The sequence below is a fragment of the Melanerpes formicivorus genome, unplaced genomic scaffold (assembly GCF_026170545.1).
Source record: "Melanerpes formicivorus ecotype bairdi unplaced genomic scaffold, bMelFor1.0.p_v2 SCAF_9, whole genome shotgun sequence".
Classification (NCBI taxonomy): Eukaryota; Metazoa; Chordata; class Aves; order Piciformes; family Picidae; genus Melanerpes; species Melanerpes formicivorus.
The window spans coordinates 27,561,550-27,578,952 of NW_027142361.1; the positions used below are offsets into that span (position 1 = coordinate 27,561,550).

Genomic DNA, 17,403 nt, shown 5'->3' on the forward strand with positions numbered 1-17,403 from the left:
GGTTGCTGTTGTTGCCTCCTCCGGAGCTGGTCACCATTTGTGTCATAGCGCGGCGGCCTTTCGCGCTCCGCGGGGAGTTTCCCGATCTCCGACAGACCACCGTGTTGTGATTGTCGGACTGGCATTTCTGGCACCACACAGAGCAAATTTTACATCTTCTCCGCACATGTCCCATTTTGCCGCAACGATGACACTGTATTTCGTCTGATGACTGCTTATAGGGTTAGCCCTGCCCTTTCGAGTCTGTGCGCAAAGGTACTAAGGCTGCCATAACCTGCTGACTATGCTCAAGCTGTTTTGTCATTGTCATTGACAACGCCTCAGCCTGTTTTTGTAATCCCTTACCAATCACCTCCGTCAACATGGCCATCGGATTGCTTGGCAAGTCCTGAGCCCTCTGCAACAATTCGGCTACCGTCCATCTAGGATCTGCTGATGTAATAAGCTGCTGCGTCTGCTGGTTCCCATTCTGCATTAAACACTGCCTTAAAATTGCCTCTCGGATACCTTCTCCTACGCTTGCTGCTCTAAGTGCAGCAAGCAACTTATCTACAAATTCACCAAGAGGTTCCTGTCTACCTTGCTTAATTCCCATATAGTGAGGATTTGCATTTCCATCCTTCTGCTTTTCAAAAGCCATCCTCACTATCTGGGCTGATGCTTGCAAAACAGGCGGCTGTAAAAGTGCCTGTAACTCTGGTCTCTCATACCGTCCCGTTCCACACAACTGATCTACTGTTACATCAAATAGTGGATCGTCTTGCTGTCTTTGTACTCCAGCTGCTTGTCTAGCTAGGTGTTCCCACTCATTCAAAAATGTCATAAATTGAGATGCTGTTAGGATCAGCTTCATAACATTATAAGAATCTCTAGGCAACATATTATAGTTCATGTAAATAAAATCAATCATCTGTCTAGCTGGCTCAGATTGAATCCCAAACTGACTCGCAGTCTGTCGTAATTGAGATAACAATTTCCATGGCAATTGGGTTACATCAGCCTGAACAACATTCTGCTCCCCAGGGACCTGTGTGTACATCACTGGAAAAACTTGATGTGAAACAGCCAGCCGGCTAAACCCTTCCTGATCTCCTTCGGCGTTTAAGTGTTCTGCAACCTTTCGCCAATACTCTGCGTGCTTTCTTGCATGATCTTTAACACCACCTCCAGGATCTACCGCCCTGTTTGTCTCCTCTCCCTCACCTACTTTCTTCTCCTGTACAATTTGCTCAGCTAAAAGAGACGGGGAGGGCTCCTCACCAGAGTCCTGTGTTACAGATTGTAATTCAACTCTGCCACCTAGCCCTTTTACACACGCAGCCTTCTCCTTTCTTAAATAATCCTGAACCTCTTCTGACAAAGGCAACCCAGCATGTGTAACACTTGCTCCATTTGGGTCCGTATAATCTAATCATACCCTGGCTTGATAAGCTGCCATTTGCTCAGCATGATGCTGATCCAATGCTGTCATAACCATCTTCCACCATTTTCCACACTTCTTTCCTCGTTTTTCATCATCTAACCCATGCAGCCACAAGTCTTGTCCAAACTTTTTCCATTGCAATCTTTCAAACACCTCATTTGGATCCTTAAAATATCCTAACTCTTCTGCATAGCTTAACAGCGGCACCAACTACTTTTTAAAATTTAACTTACACTGTCGCTTTTCTAAAAAGCATTTAAATAAATCATACGCTGCCTGCCTATCCATGTCCGTATTTAAACTTTAATACCTGTGCGCACAGTCCTCGTTTAAGCAGTTCCTGGCTCTACAGTGTCTTCGGCTTCAAGGCTGTCTTCCCTTTTCTTGCAGCCTCCGGTACTGCTATCCTGGGCCGGCCTTCTTCTTGCCTCCCGGCTTACTGCGAATCTCCCAAGTCCCGAAGAACTTCTTAGACCCTAACCTTTGTCTTCATTAGGGTCCCGTGTTCGAGCGCCACTTACTGCAAGAAGGGGCCGCTTTAACAACCAATGTGATCAGCGGAATCCAACTTTATTGAGCATCAGACACATCTTATATACAGTTTGCTATAATTATGCCCACTTGGCAACATACTATTGGTTGCTCTCTAAAAGGTTACATCATTGTTTTCACAACTCTGTGGAATTCTTCTATCCGGTCTAATTGCTCTCTTCCCCGGATCTCGCCTCCTCCTTATCTTGCTTGCCTCCCATCTCAGGGGCAGCTGGACTTCAGCATACCAAGCAATCAGCACTTTCTCACATCTCTTACGGCGCCACTATATTATCAACAGAGAATTCTTCAAGGCCTGAATTGCACAGGCGTTCCTGGGACCCAAGGCCCCTCTTGCTCAAAACAAACCCCAACATCTTCCAACCTGGTTTGGTTTATTCTAATAAAGGTTTATTCTAATAAAGGGTATTGAGGTCAGTGAGAGTGTGTGCATGAGACGTGAGCTGGACAGTCCAGTCTCACGAAGTGAGTGTGGAGTCCTTCTAACTGCGTTTCCAAGCTCTCGCGAGGGACTTGGCCAGTGAAGGGACGAAGCGATTGGGGACAGAAAGCGTGGACCTCGGGAAATGGGGCAGGGGTCGGGTAAACAGACCAGCCCCGGGAAAAATGGGAGTGAAAGGGTACCCAGGGATATAGCCCCGGACAGCCCTCTGGGGTTACAATTAGCGTATTGGGAAGAGAATCCTAATACGCGGGATAAAGATCAGGGAACAATGATATATTATTGTATGGAGAAATGGGCTAGAGAGAAGATCAGATCAGACAATTTATTTTGGACCCAATATGGGTCCTCGGAAGGATGGATCTGTCAGGCTCTCAACCTTTATGTTAACAGTAAGGAGCCTTTTAATCAGGAGGAGAGTGAATATGCCGCTTGCTGGAAAGGCAGCGTCTGGTCAGCAGCGGCAGTAACGGTTTTTAAAGTGGAGGAAGAGGAAGAGCCAGAACCTGAAAAGTGGGAACCACTGAATCACTTACCCCCACCTTATAACCCTGCAGTACCAGCAGCCCCCGTCCTCCCTGCAGCCCCCGTCCTTCCTACAGCCCCCCTCCCCTCGGCAGCCCCCCTCCCCTCGGCAGCAATGGCCCCCGCCCCCCCTGCAGAGGGACACACTAGCAAATCCACCCGCCAAAGGAGAGGAGGTAGGCAAACTAGAAGACAGGCAAATGTCATGGTTTTAGAGGAAGAGCCTACTGACTCAGACAATCCACATGAAGGAGTGCCATTATATCCTTTGAGAGAGGTGCCCCTGGGGGGAGCGAATGGGGGAATTGGATATGTAAATGCCCCTCTCGCTTCTACTGAGGTGAGAAACTTTAAGAAGGAATTAAAAGGTCTCCTGGAAGACCAATTGGAGTAGCAGAACAATTTGATCAATTTTTGGGGCCAAATATTTACACGTGGGAAGAAATGCAATCAGTCATGGGAATCCTTTTTACTTCAGAGGAAAGACAGATGATTAGAACAGCTGGAATGAGAATTTGGGAAAGGGAAAATCAGCAGGGACCTCCAGGTGATCAAAAGATGCCCCTAGCTTCTCCTAATTGGAACCATAATGATGATAGGGGCAGACAAAACATGAATGAATATTGAACCTTGGTTATTAGAGGCATAAAGGAAGCAATACCCAGGGGGCAAAATACAAAAAAAGCATTTGATAGTCAACAGGGAAGGGAGGAAACCCCTACTGATTGGCTTGAGAGGTTACGGAAAAATATACAGCAATATTCAAGAATAGATCCCAGCAGTCAGGATGGCCAGATATTGTTAAAGGTAAATTTTGTCATTCATTCCTGGCCAGATATTAGAACAAAACTGGAAAAAATAGAAGATTGGCAAGATAGAGGACTTCAAGAGTTTTTGAGGGAAGCGCAGAAGGTGTATGTGCGTAGAGATGAGGAAAAAGCAAAAGCTAAGGCCAAAATTATGGTAGCCAGCATGAGGGAAGCAGGTCAGGTGGGGAAACCTGAGAAGAAAACACAATTCTCCCACCCTCCACCTCCTCGACCTATGAGGGATAAAACCCCCAGGCCTCACTGGGACCTGGGGAATGCTCAAACTGGAAGTAAGGGTACTGAATGTTATTATTGTGGGAAAATTGGACATTTTAAACAAGATTGTCAAATGAGGAAGAGAGATCTTAAAGTTTTTGAGGAAGATCAGCAATAGGGATGTCAGGGGCTCTTTTACCTGGGGCAAAAATACCAACAGGAGCCCTTGATAAAATTAAAAGTAGGACCCCAGGAAGAAATTTTAGAATTTTTAGTAAAAATACTGTAAAGGTTTTAGGGGCAAAGGGGGAAGGGTTTAAAGTCCCTGTAGTTAAGGATGTTAATTAGAAACTAAGGCTAGAATTGGGGTAGGAGATATTTTGTTAGTGCCAAGTGCAGGATGTAATTTACTAGGGAGAGACTTACAAGTTCAATTGGGCATAGGGGTAGTTCCAGAAGAGGGGCAGATGAGGGTCAGAATATTACAGTTAAACACTGAGGATGAGGCAGGGATTAACCCAGTAGTCTGGGCCAGTGAAGAAAATAGAGGGAGCTTAATGTGGAAGGAGGGGTGGCTTATACAAGTTACTATAGAGCAACCAGAACGTCCTATCAGAGTAAAACAGTATCCCATATCTAAAGAAGGGAGAGAGGGATTAAAGCCAGTTATAGACCGCCTCCTTAAAGAGGGGACCTTGTAACCTTGTATGTCCCCGCATAACACCCCCATACTACCAGTAAAGAAAGAGGATGGAACTTACAGGTTGGTGCAAGACCTACGGGAGGTCAATAAGAGAACTGTGACTCGGTTTCCTGTAGTTTCTAATCCTTACACATTGTTGAGTCACATACCTCCAAATCATAAATGGTATAGTGTAATAGATCTTAAAGATGCCTTCTGGGCCTGCCCATTAGCTGAAAACAGTAGAGATATCTTTGCCTTTGAATGGGAAGATCCAGTCACCAGGAGAAAGCAACAATTGAGGTGGACCAGATTGCCCCAAGGTTTTACAGAATCTCCCAATCTGTTTTGTCAAAACCTGGAAAAATTGTTATTGTCATTTCCACAGGAAAAGGATGTTTTAATCACACAATATGTAGATGATTTATTAATTTCAGGAGAAGGGGCAGTTGAAGTTAGAAGGACCACCATAAACCTCTTGAATTTCCTGGGAAATTCGGGATTAAGGGTATCTAAAAGCAAATAAGAGTAGAAGGGATTATATCTCTCTAAGCCCCTAAAACAAAGAAACAAGTCAGAAGATTATTAGGGTTACTAGGATATTGTAGATTATGGATTGAGAGATATAGCCAGTTAGTCAAGTTTTTATATGAAAAATTAGTAGGAGATAACTTTGTTTGGACAGGGGAAGATGAGGAGAAATTTGAAACAATTAAAAAGGCTTTGACTACTGCTCCAGTTTTGAGCCTCCCTTCCCTGGATATGCCATTCCAACTCTTTGTTAATGTGGAAGGAGGGGTGGCCTATGGAGTTCTGACTCAAGAATGGGGAGGGTCACGTAAACCAGTAGCATACTTATCCAAGTTATTAGATTCTGTAAGTAGGTGAGGGCCAATTTGCTTATCAGCGGCCTTTATTAGTAGAGGAGGCCCAGAAAGCAGCTTTTTGTTTTGTTCTGGTCTCAGATCCCACCTTTGGGATTCCTGATGTATATGGGATTGAAGCTGGGGGTAAAGTGTTAATAACAACTGGGAAAGGAGAGTCACTAATTTCCCCCCAGGAAGGATCTTTTCTTGGTTTTGTTAACAACAGATACAGCTGTCCGTACTGCAAAACAAGGGTGGACACATGCTTCGTGAGTAAAAGGACCACTTCAGGAACACCTCAGTCTGAAGGCTCTGGAACTAGCGAGACAAACCCACCTTTTGAAACATCTGAATCTGCATTGCAAGAAAATGCCAAGGATTTAATTCTGTGTATAAAAGATCCTGGGACTTGATGTCATTGGGGGTGGGTAAAGTGCAATAGTAATGGTAAACTGGTTATTTAGAAAAGTGATGGTAAATTTTCCTGCTGCACTATAATGATGTGCTGAGAGTGTGTGTGGTTATAAATGTATGCTGTTGTAATTATAATTTGAAGTGACTAGGACAGAGGATTCATCTGTGTTTTTTGTGTTAAAGTACCAAAAACTGTGTTCGGCTAGTGGGACCACAGAGACTGCAACCAGAGTTAAAGGACTGGTGGATCCATCCACTGAATGGACCGTGGTACCCCAAATGGAGGACATGAGGATGAGTTCCAGTATCAGAATAGGAGTGGTAACGGTCCTTGCCTGAAAACATCACAAATTAGAAACAGGTCAGGGTTCAAAATTGGTACAACCTCCCTGGACAAGGGAAGGAGACATGGTCCAAGCAGAGCATTGGTGGGATTGAAGGAGGCAAGGCCAGGTAGACCTCTGTAATTGCCACGAAGAAGATCTAGAACCATGGCTGTGGGCAGCAACCCCATAGGCCATGTGAGTGGAGTTGCAAGTCAAACCGGACTCCTAATTCCCAGGATTAACCACTCGGAGGGAGAAAGGTGTCACCCAGAGAGTACCTATTAAAGTAAAAGAGGAAGTATTTTCAGGCAAGGAACATCAGTTGTTATCCCATTCCTTTACCAGGAAGTTGAAATTGGGAATAAGTAATTATGGCTCAAGCCAAATGTAGTAAAAAGAAGGGGAGGGATTGTGAGAAACTGGTTATAATATTTGGCTTTCGCAAGGGGAATTACTGGGGACCAGGCGGCCCGATCGTTGGCCTGGATCGTTGGGCTGATGGTCTGTATTGTGTGGGGTATTGGGAGAGAAAGGGGAGGTGCCAACAGGTCTAAAGACTGGCCAGGTCAAAAGTGCAGGTTTTGTCTGTCCTGATGGAGAGGGGTGGGAGCGTGCTGGGGAATATATGAATATGTACGTTTTAATATATTAATATGTATGTTTGCCGTCTATATCAGTTCACATCGTGTTGTTGGGGTGTGCCTCTAGCAAACTCGCTATGCGCCCAGCGCTGTGTTGCCTTTATTTTATAATAAACTGGTTATAAATTTTCAGCAGTGAGTTCGTTTCTCACAGAGTGTTGGGGCTCTTCCACCTGTGACATGTGGTCTGCTGTGGTATCTTGGTGTTGATCTGTTGGAGGGTAGGAGAGCTCTGCAGAGGCACCTTGCCAGGCTGGACAGATGGGCAGAGGCCAAGGGGATGAGATTGAACACATCTAAGTGCCAGGTTCTGCACATTGGCCACAACAACCCCATGCAGTGCTACAGGCTGGGGTCAGAGTGGCTGGAGAGCAGCCAGGCAGAAAGGGACCTGGGGGTAGTGGTTGATAGTAGGCTGAACATGAGCCTGCAGTGTGCCCAGGTGGCCAAGAGGGCCAATGGCATCCTGGCCTGCATCAGGAATAGTGTGGCCATCAGGAGCAGAGAGGTCATTCTGCCCTGTGCTCAGCACTGGTTAGGCCACACTTTGAGTCCTGTGTCCAGTTCTGGGACAAACGGTCACACTCAGTTTAAGAAGGACATTGAGATGCTGGAATGTGTCTAGACAAGGGCAATGAGGCTGGGGTGGGGTCTGGAGCACAGCCCTGTGAGGAGAGGCTGAGGGAGCTGGGGTTGCTTAGCCTGGAGAAGAGGAGGCTCAGGGGAGACCTTATTGCTCTCTACAGCTACCTGAAGGGAGGTTGTAGCCAGGTGGGGGTTGGTCTCTTCTCCCAGACTGGATGTTAGGAAGAAATTCTTCACAGAGAGAGATATTTGCCATTAGAATGTGCTCCCCAGAGAGGTGGTGGAGTCACCATCACTGGAGGTATTTAGGAAGAGCCTGGATGAGGCACTTAGTGCCATGGTTTAGTTGATCAGATGGTGTTGGGTGATAGGTTGCATTTGATGATCTCGAAGGTCTTTTCCAACCTGGTTAATTCTGTATTCTATATCATAAATTCTAAAGGATGGTTGTCAGAAGTATGGGGCCAGTCAGTGGTGCCCAGTGACAGGATGAGGTAACAGGCACAAACTTGAACCTAGGAAGTTCTGTCTAAACATAGGAGGAACTTCTTTACTTTGAGGATAATGGAGCCCTGGACCAGGCTGCCTAGAGACATTGTGGAGTCTCTGTTGCTGGAGTTATTCAAAACCATCTGGATGCTGTCCTGTGCAGCCTGCTGTGGCGGGGGGGGGTTGGACTAGATCATCTCTAGAGGTCCCTTCGAACCCCTGCCATTCTGTAATTCTGTGTAGAACAGGAAAACAAAATCTAGTCATCAGCACTTCAGAAAAGTATAACAAGGATAACAAAAAGCGCAGTTCCATGGGTGTGGGTTTTTTTGAGGGGGAAAAAAAAGTTACTGAGAGTAATTAATTTGTGGTGTTTTGGTTGGAAAGAGATTTCAGCAAAGCATTTCTGGGTTGATTGGAACTAGAACCAGATGAACCAGAGATGATGTTGGAATGTGCCTCTCTCTTTGACATGGTGTCAGATACCAGTGTAAGAGCTCACATGGGAGTGTGTATCAAGAGTTTATCACAGATGGGAATCTCAAGGAGGATTGGGAGGAAATTAGCCCATGCTCTGCTCATTGATTTCTTTTAAATGCTACTGATCAGTAAGCTGTGCAGCCTGGAGGTCAGCCCTGAGCAGGGATATCCTGTTGGAGAAGCCAGGGGACAGAGGAAGTGGAAGCTTTTGGGAATTTGGGGACTGGGGACTGAATGTAGGTATTAACCTCCAGGTGTGTGCTGCTTCTTGCTATTAGGATTATGTCTCAGCAGAGCTGGTGATCACTGGGAGCCAGTAGCTGGCAGAAGTTGAGTTGGAAGCATTCAAAGATGCCTGCTGGCTGTAATTCATGAGGCAGAGACTGATAGTTACATAGGAGTCCAGGTGTGAGCAGCCCTTTTCTGATCTAACTGAGATAACACTATTTTCATACATTCACAGAATGGTTTGGGCTGGAAGGGACCTTAAAGATCATCTAGTTCCAACCCCCCTGCCATGGGCAGGGACACCTTCCAGTAAGTCAGGTTGTTCAAGGCCTCATCCAATCTGGCCTTGAACACCTCCACGGAGGGGGCGTCCACAGCCTCCCTGGGCAGCCTGTTCCAGTGAAACATCACCCATACTGTAAAGAATTGCTAATCTCCAGTCTAAATCTGCCTTCCTCAAGCTTTAATCCATTCTCTCTTGCCCTATCACTGCAAGCCCTTGTCAGAAGTCCCTCTCTAGCTTTCTTGTAGGTCCCCTTCAGGTACTGGAAGGCTGCTATAAGGTCTCCTTGGAGCTGTCTTTTCGCATCCCACTCCTCAATTTCCACCTTCTGTGAGATGTTTCAACACCTGCTTTATCTTTTCCTTCTAGTCACTTCTCCCTTTTTTCCTGTAGCAATACTTTTGTTTTCTCTGACCTTGCTGGCAGCAGGAAGCTTTGAGATTCATAAGGTTGTTTGGATTGGAAGGGACCTTTAAAGATCATGCTGTTCCAACCCCTATGCCATTGGCAGGGACACCTTCCACTAGATGAGCCTGGCTTTGAACACCTCCAGGGAAGGGAAATCCACAGCCTTCCTGGGCAACCTGTTCCAGTGTCTCACCACCCTTATTGTGAAGGTACAAACAGCCCAATTGGTTACAGTGGAACTTGCTCCTTGTCTACTCAGCATCAGCCTCCCAGTGAAGTACAAATAGTTCAAGTTCTGCATAACTCCTTGGCAGTCATTTCATAGCTCTTGCAGGTCCTGTTGTGTCCTAGCTATGCACACATTCCAGCACACTCATTGGGGTCGCCAGAAAATCACTGTAAATCTTTAAATGCAGCTTTAAAACCATTATTTGGGATGTTACAAGGGTTGAGTGCCTTGTGCCTTGCAGATTAGATGATGGTTATCTGCAGTAGCTTGTAACAGGAAGAGAATTCTCAAAGCTCTCTCTCGAGCTGGCTGTTTGAACCTATTTGCTCCAGCCTGTGCCTTGTATTCCACTTCCTGCTGCTTTATGTTGAAGGTGCATTGCTTTCTTTAATCAGCCAGATTTATGTCTGCCAGGGATATATTTAATATAATGTCAAACACAAGTGAGTTGAGAAGTGAAAGCTTGGGTTTGGTGTCATTTTTTGGCAGCCATTACCACTGTCAGAGGGAAGCAGAGCAAAGCCAAGCTCAAATGGAGCCTTCCAGCAATAGCAAGCTGCTTTGGCTGTTTGTTTTGGCCTAATGTTCTTCCCTTGATTACAAAGCTCTTGTAAGCATGTTCTGAGTAACAGGCATTAAAAAACCCTGCTAGATCAGGAGGATCAGCTTAGAGGATCAGATCTGAGCATCCAAAGGGCTCAGGAAGGTTGACAGCATTGTTTGTGCTTTACGAACAAGGGTAAGGGAGGCTTGTTCCAGAGAAATTGGTGGTGTGCGGATTGAGACAGGAAAGCCACAGCATTCTTGGGTACTATTTACTGCAGGAACAGCTAGTGTCTTCTCTGGAGCTTGGTAGTAAATCACCAAAGACAGTAGAAGCTTACTAACTGTCATTATTAACTCCCTCAATCTGGTAGCTTATGTGGAGAAGAAAAACCCAAACAAACAAAACGCAGCAGCTAAATAGAACCAGATCCAAAGATTTCTCCCCTGCTCTGGTTCAGGGAGTGGAGTCTGAAAACACAGGCAGGCTGAAAGAATTGAGGCTGTTCAGATTCACAGATTGCATTGGTTTGGAAGGGTCCTTCAAAGGTTATCTTATCCCAACACCCCTCCAGTGGGCAGGGACACCTCCAACTAGATCAGGTTGCCCAGGGCCACATCAAGTCTGATCTTGAATGTCTGCAGGGACGGAGCCTCAGCCACATCCCTAGGCAGCCTGTTCCAGTATTCTACCACTCTGAATGAAAAAGGGAGAGCAAGTGCTGAAACGTTTGTCTGTTTTCCTGGCAGGATGGAGAAGAAGAAAATTCGGATGAAGTCCAAGGTAGCTGCTCCCAACCTCCTGCGGGCCCTGCATTCTCTGTACCAGTTCGGTCACCTCTGCAATGTGACTGTTCACACACAACACCTGGGAATCCAGGAGGAATTTCTGGTTCACAAAGCTGTCTTGGCAGCTTCCAGCAACTATTTCAAGGGACTTTTCCTGCACAATGAGATGATGGACACCAAGAAATGCATGGTGACCCTGCAAGACATTTACACGGAGGAGTTCACTTCCTTCCTGGAGTTCGTTTACACTGCAGAAGTGGAGATTGAAGCAGAAAAGCTTCAGAGGATGAAAAAAATAGCTGAAAGACTTGAATGCAAGGATTTACTGGACATTTGTGAAGAAGTGAAGGCAGAGGGCAGGAAGGGTTTGGATTTGAGCCTCCATCTGAAAGGGCAGCTGTGTGAAAATGCAGGGGCACGGTGGGCTCATATCCAGCAACAGGAGAACCATAAACAGAGTAACTCTTCCCAAGCTGTGGCAGTACCTGTGCAGAGGAAGCTTTGGGATAGGCAAAAAGCATAACAAGTTACTGTCTGGCTATGAGCTCATTGAAGGCCAGCCAGCAAGCCTGGAGCAAGAGGACACTGCTTTGCCAGCCCCAAGATCCAGGACAGCAAAGCTGCTGAAGTGCAGCAAGACAGATACCACCAGAACCTCCACTCTCCCCCTCTCTCCCCCTTTTCCCCAGAGCTGGTTAGGAGAGAGAGAGAAAGAGAAAGAAAGAAGTTAAAAGCAGTTTTGTGTTAATTGGAAAGCAGTTAGTACAGGCCTGGTAGCTTATGGGTTTTCAAGGCCGAAGCCTTGGAAGAAAGCCCAGGAGCTGCAAGCGGCTGCCTGAAGGAAAAGCGGAAGCAAGACTGAAAGAAAAGTGCTGGAATGCCCAGTTCACTCCCAGTTCAGAAGGTGCTTCCCCCCACTTCACCAATGAAATTAGTTTAGATTCTTCTTTCGTTTACCAACATCCGTCCACCATATTCCCTTTCTTAAGGGGACAGCCCCAACCGGTGACAGTCCACCCCTTCTAAACAATTTCATTGGCTGTTCACACTGTCCATCCAATCCAAGACGACATTTACAGTTCGTGAGTAAAGTTCATAGTCCATTCCGGCTATGCTCAGATGTAGATGATTCAAAAGTCCAAGAAAATCAGAAAATGAGAAAAATGGAAAACAGTTCATTTCTTCACCGACGAAGCGAAGAAAAGGGAAACAGGGAATCTCAGGGTCTCTTAGTTGACTCAGGGCTCTCAGGGATCTCAGGGTTCGTGCACCGTAGATTCCTCGTTGATTCTTCCTTTGGACGCGATGTAGCTGTACAGCAGTTTGAAATTAACCTCTTTCAGCTAAAGTTAAATTTCTTTGTGGAATACACTGAATTTCACCATTCTCTTGCATTACCCAATAAGTGTGACCCGGACCTTCAGCTGAAACCACCCCTCGGACAGGCTTAGCCTCTCCTGAGGGTGAAAATTCCCAAACAGTTTTACCTTTAAGAGTGGTCTTCAACAAACCGTTGTAGCGTTCAATCTTCCCAGAAGCTGGTGCATAGTAGGGAATGTGGAATATCCACTCAATACCGTGCTCTTTTGCCCAGATCTTTACAAGGTTGTTCTTGAAATGAGTTCCGTTGTCTGACTCAATCCTCTCCGGAGTTCCGTGTCTCCACAGGATCTGTCTCTCCAGACCGAGAATGGTGTTGCGTGCAGTTGCATGCGGAACTGGATAAGTTTCCAACCATCCAGTGTTTGCCTCTACCATAGTAAGTACGTACTGCTTACCAGAACGAGAACGTGGTAGAGTGATGTAGTCAATCTGCCAAGCTTCACCATATTTGTACTTGGACCATCTGTCACCATACCACAAGGGCTTAAGTCGTTTTGCCTGCTTAATAGCAGCACAAATGTCACAGTCATGGATGACTTGTGCGATAGCATCCATGGAAATGCCTATGGATCTGTCACGAGCCCATTGGTATGTTGCATCTCTGCCTTGATGTCCTGACGAATCATGAGCCCACCGAGCTAAGAATATCTCACCTCGGTGTTTCCAGTCGAGATCAAGATTAGAGTCCATGTCTACTTGAGAAACTCTTGCAGCTAGATCTGCCTGATGGTTGTGTTGCTGTTCCTCAGTAGCTTTGTTCTTAGGAATGTGAGCATCGATGTGTCTCACTTTCACTGGAATTCTCTCGATTCGATCAGCAATGTCCTGCCATAGGTTGGCTGCCCAAATGGGTTTTCCTTTCCTCTGCCAACCACTCTTCTTCCAGTTCTTTAGCCAACCCCATAGAGCATTGGCTACCATCCATGAGTCGGTGTAGAGATAAAGCTTTGGCCATCTCTCACGTTCAGCTACGTCGAGAGCTAGCTGGACAGCTTTTACCTCTGCGAACTGACTGGATTCTCCTTCTCCATCTTTTGCCTCTGCAACTCGGCGTGTTGGACTCCACACTGCAGACTTCCACCTTCGCTTGTTTCCAACAAGGTGACAGGAACCGTCTGTGAACAAAGCATATTTCTTTTCATCATCAGAAAGGTCATTGTAAGGAGGAGCTTCCTCAGCACGAGTTACTTTCTCCTCTGGAAGTTTGGCACAGTTGACACCTTCAGGCCAACTTGAGATCACCTCCACTAGACCAGGTCTTTCAAGATTTCCCATTCGAGCTCTCTGTGTTATCAGAGCCATCCACTTAGACCATGTTGAGTCTGTGGCATGATGTGGTGTGGAGCCTTTGCCTTTGAACATCCAATTCAAAACTGGTAATCTGGGAGCTAAGAGAAGTTGTGATTCAGTTCCAATCACTTCAGAAGATGCTTTTACTCCTTCATAGGCAGCTAGAATTTCTTTCTCTGTTGGAGTATAATTAGCCTCTGAACCTCTGTAACCTCGACTCCAGAAACCAAGAGGTCGTCCACGTGTCTCACCTGGAGCTTTTTGCCACAAGCACCAGGTTGGACCATTGTCACTTGCAGCCGTGTACAAAATGTTCTTAATGTCTGGACCATCTCGGACAGGTTCCAGACCCATCGCTTGAACTACCTCTTGCTTTATCTGGTCAAAGGCTGCTTGTTGTTCAGGTCCCCAGTGGAAATGGTTTCTCTTTCGAGTCACATCATACAGAGGTTTCACAATCTGACTGTATCCAGGAATGTGCAGTCTCCAAAATCCCACTATCCCCAAGAAACGTAGGGTCTCTTGCTTGTTTGTGGGACTTGCCATGGTAGAGACTCTATTTACCACATCCACTGGAATGTGTCGGCGTCCATCCTGCCACCGCACTCCCAGAAACTGAATCTCTGTGGTAGGTCCTTTCACCTTGTCTCGTTTGATGGCAAAACCTGCATTCAGAAGAATGTCAATGATTTTGTTACCTTTCTCAAAGACTTCCTCAGCAGTTTTACCCCAGACGATGATATCATCGATGAACTGGATGTGTTCTGGAGCACCGCCTTTCTCCAGAGCATCGTGGATCACTGCATGACAGATGCTTGAGCTGTGGATCCAGCCCATTGGCAGTCTGTTGAAAGTGTACTGGATTCCTCTCCAGGTGAAAGCAAACTGAGGCCTGCATTCCTCTGCTATGGGAATAGAGAAAAATGCATTAGCAATGTCTATGGTAGCATACCATTTGGCCTCTTTGGATTCCAGCTCATACTGTAGCTCCATCATGTCTGGTACTGCTGCACTCATAGGTGGTGTCACTTCATTTAGGGCTCGGTAGTCTACTGTCAGACGCCAGTCTCCATTCTGCTTCCGCACAGGCCACACTGGACTGTTGAAAGGTGAATGAGTTTTGCTGACGACTTTCTGACTCTCCATCTGACGAATCAGATTCTGAATGGGCAACAAAGAGTCACGGTTGGTTCTGTATTGTCTGTGATGCACAGTCTGAGAAGCAACCGGCAATTTAATGTCCTGTATCTTATGTTGTCCCACAACTGCAGATTCATCAGAAAGTTCAGGTCTGGCAGATAGCTTCAATTTTTGTCCATCAATTTCTATAGAAGCTACTCCAAAAGCCCATTTGTAACCTCTAGGGTCTTTGAAACGCCCTTCTCTCAGAAAATCAATTCCCAAAATACAAGGTGCGTCAGGTCCGGTCACAACTGTATGTTTCCTCCATTGTTTACCAGTTAAACTTATATTAACCTCTACCTTACTTAACTCTTGAGATCCACCAGTGACTCCCAGAATAGTTATAGACTCTGATCCCTGATAATTTGATGGTATTATGGTGCACTGAGCTCCTGTGTCAACCAAGGCCCTGTACTTCCAAAATTGTGTAGTGCCAGGCCACTGGATGTACGCATCCCAATAGATTCTATTATCTCTGTTATCCCTCTCCTCCCCCTGGCGGGAGGCAGGGCACCCCTAGTTATGGGGAACATGCGCACATGTGCATTGCACATAGTTTGCAGGGTTATAACTTTGCATGTTATAACTGGAGCCACTGTTGGAGCCACAAGAGTTGTTCTGGGGAATTGTGGAAGTAACAGCTACCCTTCTGGTATTGCTACCTCAGGTTCTGCCACTTTGCAATTCCCTCAGTCTCCTGAAAATATTAGCACCTTGAGTACTGTGTCCAGTTCTGGGCCCCTCAGTTTAAGAAGGACATTGAAACACTTGAACGTGTCCAGAGAAGGGCAACAAGGCTGGTGATAGGCCTTGAACACAAGCCCTATGAGGAGAGGCTGAGGGAGCTGGGATTGTTTAGCCTGGAGAAGAGGAGGCTCAGGGGTGACCTCATTGCTCTCTACAACTACCTGAAGGGTGGTTGTAGCCAGAAAGAGGTTGGCCTCTTCTCCCAGGCAACCAGCACCAGAACAAGGGGACACAGTCTCAAGCTGCGCCAGGGGAGGTTTAGACTCGAGGTGAGGAGGAAGTTCTTCACCGAGCGAGTCATTCGTCATTGGAACGGGTTGCCCAGGGAGGTGGTTGAGTCATCGACCCTGGAGGCGTTCAAGGGGAGATTGGACGTGGCACTTGGTTCCATGGTCTAGTCATGGGGTCTGTGTTGATAGGTTGGACTCGATGATCCTCGAGGTCCTTTCCAACCTAAGTGATACCGTGGTACTGTGATACTGTGAAGTTGGTTGGCCATCCCAGCGGTTCATGTTCTCACCAAACTGATCACGCAGAGTTATCCAAATAGTTCTACGTGATTGCCTTGGTGGTCTCTTTTGGAACGACCTGTTTTGGAATGACCTGTTTTGGAATGACCTCCTTGGAGGACGTGTATTCCTCACAGATGAGACTTGTACCCACCTGGAGGAAGAATTGAAATTATCCTTCTGTGCCAATTGGTATATGGAATCTTTCAGATCCTTCATGCAACTCTCAATTTTTCCAGACAGAGTTTCAATGGCTGAAACCAAAGAATCACGTGTCATGCTATCCTCCAATTGTCTCATTTGATCACTGAATTGGCCAACCGTAGGAGAAGCTCCACCATAATTTCTTGACACAATTCTGCTTGCCAGAATGTTTGCATAATTAGAAGGAGCAAGTTTGATGATCTTTTTAGCTAGAGCAATACCCACAGGAATGTCATCAGGATTCAGAGTTTCATGTTCACCATAGAGTAGCTCTCTAACAGCAAATTCTCTCAAGCGCTTAATTCCCTCATCTATGGTAGTCCAGGGTTTAGAATTCCATTGAAGATCATCTCGGGAAGGGTATCTCAGGGTAACCGCCATTAAAAGGCGTATCCACAGATTAACCTTACCGAGAGCCCTGCCTAGATGTCTTTCTATTCCATTATCCCTTGAGAGAGTTCCTAACTGAGCCGCTGACTCGTCTCCAACTGTTAGAGCTGGAGCACCTGTATCATAACACCTACTAAGCCAAGCTAGAACTGGCTCCTTATCTGCCCTGGTGAAATCTTTACAGACATTTCGCAATTCCTCCCGTGGTGACGAACACTCTGAAATATCATCTTGCTCTTCGTCTCCCTGAATTTTTTGCCCATATAATCCTGCTGTCACTCTCCCAAGGATCTCTTTAAGCTGAGAGCCACCTTTGCCAGCTGCCTTCCTAACTTCATCTCTATCCTGCTTTTATCTCACTAGGTTAGCTAGATCTTTAAAACAAACCTTCTCTTCCTCCTGAGCAGGATCTTTTAGAGTAGAGGGCCCCTCACCAGGATCAGTCTCCTCCTCTTCTTCTCCATCTTTGGCCTTTCCACCTCTCGTCTTTAAAACAGCCACCTTAACTGGAGCTGTGTTTGAATTTACAGCCACCTTAATAGAAGCTGACAGGTCCTGAGATAAATCAGCTGCTGGGGCAGTGACTTCCGGTCCCACCGAGGGAGTGGGCGGAAATGACGTTGCTCCGTTAATGGCCGACGGAGAAGAAGAAGAAGGAGAAGGAGTGGGAGAAGGAGTAGGCGCCATGTTGATACCAGCCGATGCCCTTGGCTGCTTGCCAGAATCAGCAAAGTCATTTAGAGCTGCTTTACCAATTAACGTTTTAGC

The 17,403-nt window shown here is 46.3% G+C and overlaps 1 protein-coding gene across 1 annotated transcript in view; it reads left to right on the forward strand.

Annotated features, from left to right (window-relative positions):
• LOC137443487 (GDNF-inducible zinc finger protein 1-like) overlaps positions 1-11,567 on the forward strand; it is a 31,004-nt gene extending 19,437 nt beyond the window's left edge. Inside the window, exon 2 of the mRNA XM_068143252.1 lies at positions 10,892-11,567. Coding sequence (XP_067999353.1) covers positions 10,893-11,453 — 561 coding nt within the window. The 5' untranslated portion in view covers position 10,892 and the 3' untranslated portion in view covers positions 11,454-11,567. The remainder of the gene's footprint in view (positions 1-10,891) is intronic.
• Positions 11,568-17,403: the final 5,836 nt, after the last annotated feature.